General features: G+C 36.2%; 1 protein-coding gene and 1 pseudogene across 1 annotated transcript in view; both read right to left on the bottom strand.

Moving 5' to 3' along the window:
* Window positions 1-430, bottom strand: part of LOC102475412 (vomeronasal type-2 receptor 26) — a 19,211-nt gene extending 18,781 nt beyond the window's left edge. Inside the window, exon 1 of the mRNA XM_027768926.1 lies at window positions 341-430. Within this exon, the coding sequence (XP_027624727.1) occupies window positions 341-430 (90 nt within the window). The remainder of the gene's footprint in view (window positions 1-340) is intronic.
* A 3,334-nt stretch (window positions 431-3,764) lies between these two features.
* Window positions 3,765-4,574, bottom strand: LOC106734067 (60S ribosomal protein L7 pseudogene; annotated as a pseudogene).
* Between the last annotated feature and the right edge of the window lie 8,092 nt (window positions 4,575-12,666).

Genomic DNA, 12,666 nt, shown 5'->3' on the forward strand with positions numbered 1-12,666 from the left:
CACTCTTTCTTTACTCCTTTTCATACTCTTTTCTCTCCTGTCTGATATTGTCATCTCCTGCCAATCCTCCATATACCATAAGGGGTTAGACAGGTCTAGAATCACAATTTTCAAATATCCTGATATTGTGATGCTCCCTGGGATTCTCCCTTTTACATAACCACTTGCAAAAAAAGGAAAGACTGCTCTTCAGACTCCTGAATAGAAGACTCCCCCTGTGCAGACCACATTACAAAACAGAGCAGAAGAGAGACTTTGACACACATCAGTCTACAAAAAAGAAAGAATACTTGTTCCAAGTCAAAGAAACATTTTCCAAAAAGGTATCCAAAGTGAATACCTTACTCCACGGGTAGAAGTAGAAGCGCCTCAAGTCTGAATAAAGCAGGAAATATGTCTCCATCAAAAGAACACAATAAGTTCCCTCCATCTCTTGATGAAAATGTGACCATAATGTCAGAGAGAAAATTTAGAACATTCATGGAGACAAAATTCTATCAGTTGAAACAGAAAAGGGACAATGAGCTACAGGTGAATAGAAAGTCAATCCAGGAAAAGAAAAAAGAAACAGACACTCTAAGAAAGAATCAGGAGGAACTATTAGAGATGAAATCTATAATACAGGAAATCAAAAACCCTCTCAGACGTATTAAAAGTCAATTAGACCATGCTGAATATTGAATCTCAGACATAGAAGATAAAACCTCTGACTTAGGGGGGGAAAAAAAGAGAAAAGGAAAAAAAAATGAGAATATATGAGAAAAATTAGACCCCATTAAACATCCAAACATCTGAATAATTGGTATCCAGGAAGGCAAAGAAACTAATATGGGCACGGAAAATCTGTTTCATGAAATCCTGGAAGAAAATGTCCCAAGTCTAGAGAAGCACTTACACATTCAGACACAAGAAATACAAAGGACTTCAAATAGAAACAACCCAAGAAAGTCTTCCCCAAGGCACATCTTAGCCAGACTTGCCAAGATCACAGATAAAGACAAGACACTAAAATAGGTAAGAGAGAAATGAGAAGTGAAATACAAAGGTCATCTCATCAGGCTAGCTCTGGACTTTTCAACAGAAACAATGAATGCAAGGAAAGAATGGGAAGACATATTGAAAGTGTTAAGAGAGAAACAGTTTCAACAAAGATAATTATATCCAGCAATATCATTCTTCATATGGGTAAAAAAATTAAAATCTTCTCAAACAAACAAACCTGAAAGAATTTGCCAATACCAGACCAGCTTTTAAAAAAACTCCAAAGAGAATCCTGTTCCAGGAAAACTAAGAATGATCCACTAGAAATAAGGGAATGAAAGACAACCAAGACAATGGCCAACTTAAAGTTAATGACAAGTCTAGAAATATTGATAATAACATTGAATGTTAATGGATTAAATTCTCCAATCAAGAGACGCAGACTGGCAGAATAGATAAAAAACAAAACAAAACAAAACAAAACACCAAATCCTTCTATTTGTTGTCTACAGAAATGAATCTCATTCTCATGTATAAAGACACACATACAATAAAAGTGAAGTATTGGAAAAAGTTATCCCATGAAAAGGGAACCAAAAAAAAACAAAAAGCAGGAGTAGCGATACTAATTTCTGAAAAGATAGGCTTTAAAACAAAAACTGTTTGAGAGACAAAGAATGGCACTACATTGTAGTAAAAGGTTTAATCCATCAAGAAGACATAATGCTAATAAAAATCTTTGTACCTAACACAGGACCACCCAAATATGTGAAAGAAAAGACTGTTAGATCTAAAGGAGAGATAGACTGCAACACACTAATTGTTGGAGACATCAATACCCAACTATCTCCTCTGGACAGATCATCTAGACAAAAAATAAGTAGAGAGGTAAAGGATCTAAATGATACCATAAATCAAATGGACTCAACAATCATCTATAGAACTTTCCACCCAAAAAACACTAGATAAAGTTTTTTTCTCACCCCCACATGGAACCTTTTCGAAGATTGACCACATGATAGGGCACAAAGCAAGCCTCTACATATTCAAAGGCATAGAAACTATATCCAGCATCTTCTCTGACCGTGATGGAATTAAACTTGATTTTAATTTTATGATAAATTTTAAAAAATATATGAGTACATGAAAACTAAGAAGCCTACTCCTGGATGACTATGTAACTACTGAAGAAATTAAGAATGAAATAAAAACATTCATGGAAACCAATGACAATGAGGACACGAGTTTCTACAATCTTTAGGAGACTGCAAAAGCAGTCATAAGAGGGAATTTCATACCAATTAGTACTCATAAGAAAAAGATACAAAGTTGGCAAATAGACAACCTAACATCATTCCTCAGAGAATTGGAAAAGCAACAGCAAAAAAATCCGAAAAAGCTCCAGGATAAAAGAAATAATAAGGATTTGAGCAGAAATAGATGAAATAGAAAATAAGTGAACTATACAGAAAATAAATTAAAGCAAAAGCTGGTTCTTCGAAAACAAAAACAAGGCTGACACACCATTAGCCAAACTAAGAAGAGAGAAAGGAACCAGATAAATCAAATTCACAATGAATCATGCAACATTACAACAGATGTAACAGAAATACAAAACATCATTAGAGCCTACTATGAGCGAGTTTATGCCAACATAGAAGAAAACCTGAATGAGATGGACAAATTCCTGGACACATAATCTAACAATATTGACTCAGGAATACATAGAAAGCCTGAATAGACCTATAACAAGCAATGAGATTGAATCAGTAATAAATAACTTCAGCATAATAAAAGCCATTTATGAAAAACCTACAGCTAACTTTATCTCAATGGGAAAAAGCTGAAAACTTTTCCACTAAAAACTGGTACAAGACAAGGCTGCCTACTTTTTCTGCTCTTATTCAGTATAGTACTGGAAGTTCTAGCCAATGTGATCAGACAAGAGAAGAAAATAAAAAGCATTCCAATACAGAAATAGAGTTGAAATTATCCCCATTTGCAAATGACATGATAGTAAACATAATAGACCCAATAAATCCATGAAAAAACTTCTCAAAGTAATAAATACATACAGTAAAGTCACAGAGATGGCTCAATAGTATCCACAAATAAACTTTTCAAAGGAATAAATGCATACAGTAAAATGGCAGGATACAAAATTAACTTACAAAAATGTATAGTATTTCTCTTTATTTATTTATTTATTTTTACATTTTTGGTGAACTGATCTTTATTTTATTACCTTACCTACACGTCATGCATGAATGCCTTGAGATAAGTTTTCTTTGAATAAACCCATTTTTACTAAGCAAAAGTCAAAAGGGGAAACATTAGGACTTTCTGGTGTAGGAAAAGCCTTTCAACAGTCCCTACGCAATTTTCACAAAATAAAAAAATGGACGCTAGTCTTACAAAAGTTTTGGCTTAATTTTACCAAGCACCAAGATGTGCCACGATAGTTAAGGTAAGGCAGAGACAAGTTACAAAAAAAGTTACTAATACAACTTAAATACAGCAAGCCACGACAGTTAAAAATAAGGATATAAGAAAATTCTTGGATGGTATCTATGTCTCTGAGAAGGGTACAGTTCAGTGATGAGTAAGATCTAAGAGTTTTCCAAGTACAGTAACAAGCTGGATAATTTCTAAGGCCTTAATATGACGTTTTAAAGATAATAAAAGACAACAATTGATTTGAAAAACAAAACAATACATTGCAGTCTGAAAGCAGCCATTGTTTATTTACTGACCAGATTACAAAAATAATCATGGTGGATACCTTAGTTCATTCTTCTAATAAGTCTGTTGATCTGATCTTCCCTGTTGCCAGCATCTCCACCTTCTACAAAATGAGTGGTCTTTTTCTTCATTCCACCTCATGGAGAAGATAATTTGAAGGTCCACAGGAAGTTATTTGCTTCTTTGAAGCATTTTCCAACAGTATAGATTTCATGAATCAGATTCTCCATGCAGATGATGCCGAATTCACCAAGAGATCATGCAATCAAAGAGTTATCTGTCAAAGCAATTCGCTTCTTATTGATTTCGCCATAACCACGTTTGTAGATCAATTCATTTACTGACTTCAGTTTCACATACCCCCATGCAATATATGGTTCCACAATTTTCAGCATGTTAATTGAGGCTTTGTTGAGTTTAACAAAGGTGCCATTGAAGATCTGGTGAAGACAAAGAAGCTGCAACACCTTTCAAACCTTTGGGTTCACTCTATTGATACCTCTGATCCTGATGACAAATGCCAATTTGGGTTCTGCAGGTACATGGAAGTTGCCAGCTTTTCTTGCCATTCTGGCCATGCGAATCTCAGTTCTGTACATCTTTCTGTATTCCTTATGATAGTGCTTAGCTTTTTCATAGATAAGCTTCCTCCTTGTGTTTTGAAGCATCTTTTGAGCAAACTTCTTTCTCAGGCTCTTGATCTTCAACTCTGTGAAATTTCTTCGCTTTTTCTAAAGGGTTTCTGGCACAGCAGGAACCTTTTTCTTGGTGGCTTCTGCAGCAGCAGGAGCCTTTTTCTTGGTTTCTGCTGCAGCAGGAACCTTCTTTTTCTTCTCTTGAACACCCTCCATGGTTCCAGCCAGAAAAGAGGAAGCTAGCGCATGTGCACTAAAAAATCTATAGTATTTCTATATACAAACAACAAACAGAGAAGAGGCAGAACTGAAGAAAGTAATTCCATTTAACATAGCCACAAGAAGCATAAGATATTTAGTAATAAAACTAATCAAGGAAGTCAAAGACCTCTACAAGGAAAACTATGAAAACCTTAAAAAAGAAATTGAAAAGGACACTAAAATTGGAAGGATATCCCATGTTTCTGAATTGGCAGAATCAATATAATACAAATGTCAATTCTATCCAAATTAATCTACATGTTTAATGCAATCTCTATAAAATTACAAGAGACATTTTTTACAGACCTAGAAAAGACAATCATAGATTTTTTTCTGGAACCATAAGAGACCCCATTTTGTTAAAGCCATCCTGCACAAGAAGACAGGAGTAGGTGGAATATCACTTCCTGACCCCAAAATATATTACAAAGCTGTGATAATCAAAACAGCATGGTATTGGCACAAAAATAGATATGAGTACCAATGGAACAGAGTAGAGACTCCAGAAATAAACCCCAAAACATACAACAAAGTCATCTTTGACAAAGGATACCAGTCAATCCAGTGGGACAAGGGAAACCTCTCTAGCAAATAGTGTTGGGAAAATTGGATATCCACCTGCAGAAAGGTAAATCTGAACCCCTATCTGTTACCATGAACAAAAATCAACTCAAAGTGAATCAATGATCTAAACCTAAGGCTGCAAACTATAAATACTACTGGTGGAAAACACTGGGAAAACTGAGAGACATTGGGGTAGGCAAAGATTTCTTAAGCAAGACCCCCAAAGCACAGACAATAATCCCCAAAATAAACAGGTGGTTTTACATCTGAGTAAGGGGTTTCTGCACAGCAAAGCACACCATAATTAATATGAATTGACAACCCTTGAAATGGGAGAGAATTTTTGTTACCTGTGCCTCAGATAAGGAACTGATAACCAGAATACACAGGGAACTCAAGCAGCTTACCCAGAAGAAAATGATTAACCCAATTAAAATATTGGAAAATGAGCTGAATAAACAGCTCTCTAAAGAAGACACACAAACAGCCAGAAAGCATATGAAAGAACGCTCAACATCCCTCATTGTAAGGAAGATGCAGATCAAAACCACAATGAGATACCACCTAATTCCAGTCAGAATGGTGAAGATTAAAAAAAAAAAGAAAAAAACAAATAATAATAAGTGCAGGATAGGATGTGGTGAAAGGGGGACACTCCTACATTGTTTTTGGGAATGTAAATTGGTCCAGCCACTGTGGAGAATGATATGGAGGTTCATCAAAGACCTTCAAATAGAACTACCATATGATCCAGAAATTCCACTCCTGGGTATTAATAAGTGCAGGATAGGATGTGGTGAAAGGGGGACACTCCTACATTGTTTTTGGGAATGTAAATTGGTCCAGCCACTGTGGAGAATGATATGGAGGTTTATCAAATAGAACTACCATATGATTCAGCAATTCCACTCCTGGGTATCTACCTAAAGAACAGGAGAGCCCTCAGTCAGAAAGGCACTTGTACAACTATTTACATTGCAGCATTATTCATGATTGCTGAGTCATAGAACCAACCCAAATGTTCACAAACAGATTAATGGATTGAAAAATTATGGTGCATATATTACATGGAATACTATTCAGCCATAAAAATACAACAAGTTCCTGGAATTTGATAGAAAGCAGACGAATATGGAAGATTTGTTGCTGAGTGAAGCAAGTCAGCTATGAAAGAGAGACATTGTATGTCTTCACTTAACATACCAACTGTCTGCACTCCATGGTAGAGTCTGAAAGACTGGAGAACATAAAAGCATTACAAATTGTAATTGACACTAGAGACAAGTGGAAAAAGAGTGGGGGAGGGGAAGAGCATAGCAAAGAAAATTAGGGGAAAAAAGGAAAGGTAAGAAACTTGTGAGACACAGATAAGGTTTTCTATGTGTTGATGAGTCTCAACTGGGCTGGACTGAGGCATATATCATGCTGGATAAAGTCTCTTCACAATCTAAATGATGTATAGCAGTTTAATGTATGAATAATAATTTTAAAAATTAATTAAAAAAGAATACAACTAAAGTGCACATTCACTATACTCATACATTTAAAAATGTATATATAGACAAATTACAGTATGTATATTTATAAAATACAAAGTTATTTTAAGATTTTTAAATATAACATCAACAATTGGACTAAGGCTGTTACTACATATATTACCTGAAATATTTCACATTTTCTGTGATGAGAACTTTAGTATCATAGTCTTTTGGCAGTATTAGAATAAATAGTACTCAATCATGAGTTACATTCACCATGCATACATTCACCTTCATAATCCTTCTAGAATTGTGTATATCCTACATGTCACCTTGTTTCTATTTAACATCCAGAAACCATGATTAAAGCATTTCTTATTTTTCTCACATTGTGGAACATTTAAGTAGTACCTGAGAGGGCCAGTAGGTGGTATGGTGTTTGAGGCACTGGACTCACACATAGTCGACCACATTTCAAGTTCCAGACCTGGTGGCTTGATTTCTCACTTTCTCCCCACTCCTCTCTGTCTCTCTGGTGAGCACACATGCATTTTGCAAATGAAAAACAAAATAGTAATAATGATAAATAATATTAAATAAATAATTCTTTAAAGAAATATAGAAAGTATAAACAGTATCTGGCTTGCCAGTTTTTCAACTACTTGGCATATTTCAGGTACGCTTAGGTGACTTTTTCTATATTTTATACACTATTATGTTAATTCTGAAAGAAAAACTGTTGTTAAATATGTTTTTGTGGGACCAAAAGTTAGCGTAATGGCTATGTCGCTGGACTCCCATGTAGTCAACTGCGGTTCAAGCCCCAGACCCGGTGGCTTAAACTCACGCCGGGCGTGTGTGCGTGTGTGCCCAAGATCCCAAGAGGAGAATGGAGGAGAAGGGATTGCGGCATAGCCATCCCCTCTGGGGGGTGATTTCTCACTTTCTATCTGTCTCTCTCTGTCTGCCTGGCGAGTGCACGCGCCCTATAGCAAAAAAGACCTCTCCAAAAAAAAAAAAAAGAGGCTCATGAAAATATGTCTAAGGGGAAAACTATGTATGAATTTCAAAAGGTTTTGTACCGGGACCAGCAGTTGGCGTAATGGCTATGTCGCTGTCATAGTGTGTGTACTTTAGAGAGAGAGACACCATGAGAGGAAAAGTGAAAAATCACCCCCCCAAGAAGGTATGACCATGCTGCAATCCTTTCTTCTTCATTTCCTTTTTGAGATTTTGGGGCCACACTTATGTGTTCCCAGCATAATTTGAAGTCATCAAGTTCAGGACTCAAACTGCAATCAGTTGAGTGGGAGTTCAATGACTTACTGATCCACCATCTACTGTTCCCCTGATTTGTTAATAAAGCATGATAGACTAAAGATTTTAATATAATCAGAACTCTTTTTTGCTGAATTGGTTCTTACATTTTATTTTCACTTTTTTTTTTTTCTCTAGGGTGTGTGCACTCACCAGAGTAGAAGAAAGAGAGAGAGAGAGGAAGAGAGAGAATTTATTTCCTGGGGAGTAGGTCATGCCATTATTCCTTCTCCTCCATTCTGTTTTTGGGATTATTGTACATGCAGGCATACCCCAACTCTCATGTTTTTCAAACAACTCAATTCAGGACCCCAGTCATGTAGTCAGCCATGTAGGAAGCAGCTGCCTTAAGCTCTATGCTGAGTTAGGAGTTAGACCCCACTCTTGGTAGATAGGAAATGAGCTCTGCATAAAGCAGTCACTGTGGATTTCTTTCTGTTGTCTGGTGAATATCCACTATGCCCCCATTATTAGTTTCAAAGGAATTTATGATTTCTCATTAGGTGGTCTAAAATCAGACTGAAATCAGTCACTGTGTGCAGTACAAATTGTGAGATTCAAGCCTCTGAGTCTGCAACTAGAATTATGACCACATCAGAGTACAGTGCCTCGAGCACTATCGCACTTGCTGGCTTGTGCTAGATAATGCTTTAATCAGACTTCTGAAAATTCTCCCGGGACTATCTCCATACAAGTGGTTTGACCAGAATCTCTATTACCTATAATGTTACTACTTAGTAATTTTCTATCCCATTATTCCCACCTTGCTCTTTGGGTACAAATTTTACTTTTCCTTGATATATTCAGATGTGAACCTAATATTATTGAGCTACTGCAAAATCTCATGACCACATTTCCCATGTATATTTTGAGACTTTAATGGAAGCTTTCTTTACTGTGCTGTAAAAGATATCAGGAAGGGACCAAGAGGTGGCATGTTGGTTAAGATACTGGATACTTACATGGCTGACCACAGTACATGTCTTGGGCCTGGAAGTTTGAAAATTATGACAGGAACATGAACACACATGCCCAAAATCCTGAGAGGAGAATAGATCAGAAATTGGGGTGTGGCTGACATCACTGGTTTTTATATGGTGGCAGAACCTATGGCTTCTCTACAAAGCACACTTCTACCTTTCCCTAGTCAGAAGCAAGCACCAAGAGTCAGCACCTTGATTCTAACATTAATTTCATATAAGGAGCTCAGTGTCACAATATACATGCAGGGCTCACTATATGGGTCTTGGTGAAAAAAATGCTAAGGTACCAACAATCTCACACATTCTGAGCCTCCTACTGAATATGAAGATAGTGCTGATGGAGTGGACAAAAAGTTATATTAATTCTCTCTGGTGTCTTTAGAGAAATGAAGAAACACTAAAAATGAGAAGAAGGCATCCTGAGTTCACAACTGTGCTCTTCTCTCATTTCTGTGCACACTTGATTATTCTCAATGTGATTAATAACACACACACATATCTGCCTACTACATTATTAAACATGTATAAACACATTTACACATATATATAACCAACAACTTACAGATTTCTTGATACTTCTTGAGATGGCCTCATCAGAAAATGTAGTTGGCTTATAGTTTCTTTCTCCTCCATGGTTTGAAGAGGAAAAAACCCACCCAGTACCAGGTCCCCACCCTTGTAGACACTTGGTTTCCAGTATCTTTGACAGTTAAAATGTGTCATCTCACATACTGTTTGTAAAGGCTGCAGAAGTAGCAAGACACTAATAAAAGTTAATGACATGTCTGAGCTGGCCCAACGCAGATAAAAAACCCTATGCGTGGGAGCTGAGAATTGCTGAGGAGGAGATGGAACTGGATTATGTCTGCATGCTCAGCCCTTTGCTGGGAAAGGCAACTCTGTGGAGGGCACAGAGGATTCTCACTTCCACGGTCTGCCTTCAACCTGTACAAAATGTGTTCCAGACTGGCATGACAGACACGGATATAACTAGAACTTTTATAAAGGCATTTCTACAGAAGCCATGGTCCTGAGCCTTGTGCTTTATCTGAACAGCTCTGGTTTACCTGCTTTTTATTGTTTCACTTAAGTCTCATCCAGGGGCTCTGGGGATCTCTCTGCCCTGGGGCTCTGCACCTGTCATCCTCCATTTTAGTGAAAAACAATTTGGGAAAAACATGTTTTGCACTGTTTTTCTCCCCCAGACTTTATGATTTCATAATGGCCAGGTAAGGCTTTGGGGACCATCCTATCCTGAGAGAACAAGTTTTGTACTTTTGTGACTAAGAGAGGCCAAAGTATCTGTATCACACAACTGCTCTTATAATTTGAACTTTTAAAAATGGTGTTAAAATATACAAAAGTTGGAGTAGCAGGTGGCATAGTAGTTAAGAAACTGGACTCCCACATGACTGACTATGGTTTGAATCCTGTACCCTGGAGTTTAAAACCCATTCTGAGCACTTGTGCATGCATACCAAAAATCCTGGAATAGAGGAAATGGAGAAGAAATTGTGGTGTAACCATCTTCTATAGGGGGTGATTTTTCACTTTTTCTCTCTCTCTTTGGTAATCACATGTGTCCTATAGCAAAATATCTCTAAATAAAAAATAAATAAATAAATCCCCAATGATCTAATTCTGTATGATGCCTTAAAAAGGAGGGGAAGGAATAATATAAGTCATTGGTGGCTTCCTCACTAGTGTACAGAAGGCATTCATTGCTATGTCCTATATCACTCTCAGGTCTGCAACACCATAATGGCACAAATGAGCCTTATAACTTACAAAGAAGTAGGATACTTTCCAGAAAAGATTGATTATTTTTAAATTCCAATGTTCCATAAAATTAATCCAATACCTCTAAGAAAGATATCCTCTGCTCTGTCCACTGATAATTCAGGTGTCAAGTACTCATTACATGATTGAATATGTAATAACTAAAAAGAACTCTGTTCTTGACCCAACATTTATCTGTTACATTTTTCTCTTACCAGTCTTTATAGAAAATATTCTTGAAAATTTTTCATGTCTTGTTTATTCATTTATTTTTGTACTTTTATTTTTGATTTTTATAAAAATAATGACATACACAAAGATATTTTAACTGATGTAAACTTTGAGTGATGGCTTAATTGAACCATTTTGCATTATTACCAGGGTCGGCAGGTGGTGTGGTGGTGAAACTGTTGTACTTCCACATGGCTGACTGCAGTTTGAGTTCCAGACTTGGCAGTTTGCTTTCTCAATTTCCCTCTCTCAATTTGGTCAAAATTAAGAAATCATAATAATAAATAAAATAAAATAGTTAATTTAAAACAACTTATGTATTACCACACAACTTGTTTCTGTGGTGAGAACACACTATCTACTTTCAGAGAATTATTCAAGTATACAATATAATGTAATTAATTGCAATGATATAATGTACAGTAGAACATTTGAACTTATTCCTCTTGTCTAACTGAAATGCTATGTCTTTGGACCAATGTTTTAATTTTAATATAATTTATTTTTTAAAGATAATTTTGCTATAGGGCACATGTATTTGCTAGAGACACAGACATACACAAATCAAGAAAGCAACCCCAGGAGACTGGTCACATTGCAATTCCTCTCCTCTATTCTCATCTTGTGATTTTGGGAAAACACACACATGTGCCTGGCATGAGTTTTAAGCCACTGGGTGCAGGACTCAATTTTTGGTCTACCTGAGAGTCCAGCGAGCTAATCATTACACCATCAGTTACTTTCTTGACCAATATTTTTAAAACCTGGCTACCCTCAAATGGTCATATTATTCTCTGCTTCTGTGAATTTTAGTTTTTAATACTCTTCTTACACATAAGATTACTAGGTGTATGTTTTTGTGTACCTGAATTATTTCAATCATCATAATGTCCTCCAAGTTCATCCCTGTTGTTGAAATAACAGAATATGTTTTGTTACTTTTAGGGTCCATGTGATCACCAGAGACTGAGTGAGAGAGAAACATTTCCCAATGGAGTTTCATCATGCTTCAATCCCTTCTCCATTTCTCCATTCTGTCAGGATTTCAGGAATGCACACACATATACATAGTATGTTTTTTAAGCCACCAAAAATGGGATTCAAATCATAGTCACTTATGTGGAACCTTGATCTTTTGAACGTTAGGCTATGAAGCTGGTATGCAGAATTCTGTTTTAAAGACTGGATAATATTCTATTGTAACAGATAGCAAGAGATAGAGAGAGAAAGTAAGGGAGCAATTTGAGACTTGAACTGTGATCAACCATGTGGGACCAACACCTCAAACACCACAGTACTTGCTGGTCTCTGTAACATGTTTTAATCAAATTGTGTGTAATAGTTATGTTAATGTCTTATTATGACTATTATGAATAAATTTGCAATGAATATTGAAGCATGTATAAATTTTTGATATTTTAATTTCATAGCTTTTACACATAATTATCTAATTCTTAAGTCACATGATAGTACTATTTTTAATTTTGTGAAAAACCTTAGAAAACTATTTTTTACTGTGTTCAAACAATTTATATTTTACCAACAATGTCCAATAGTTCTCTTTCCTTCTTGTATTTATTGAACTGTATTTTTTTAAGAATAGCTATCTGAAGAGGTGTGAGGTGGGGGCTGGCATGTGGAGTGGTTGTTGAGGCACTGGACTCCCATATAGCTGACTCTGGCTTGGGTCCTGGG

The sequence above is a fragment of the Tupaia chinensis genome, unplaced genomic scaffold (genome assembly GCF_000334495.1).
Source record: "Tupaia chinensis unplaced genomic scaffold, TupChi_1.0 Scaffold148019_1, whole genome shotgun sequence".
Classification (NCBI taxonomy): Eukaryota; Metazoa; Chordata; class Mammalia; order Scandentia; family Tupaiidae; genus Tupaia; species Tupaia belangeri.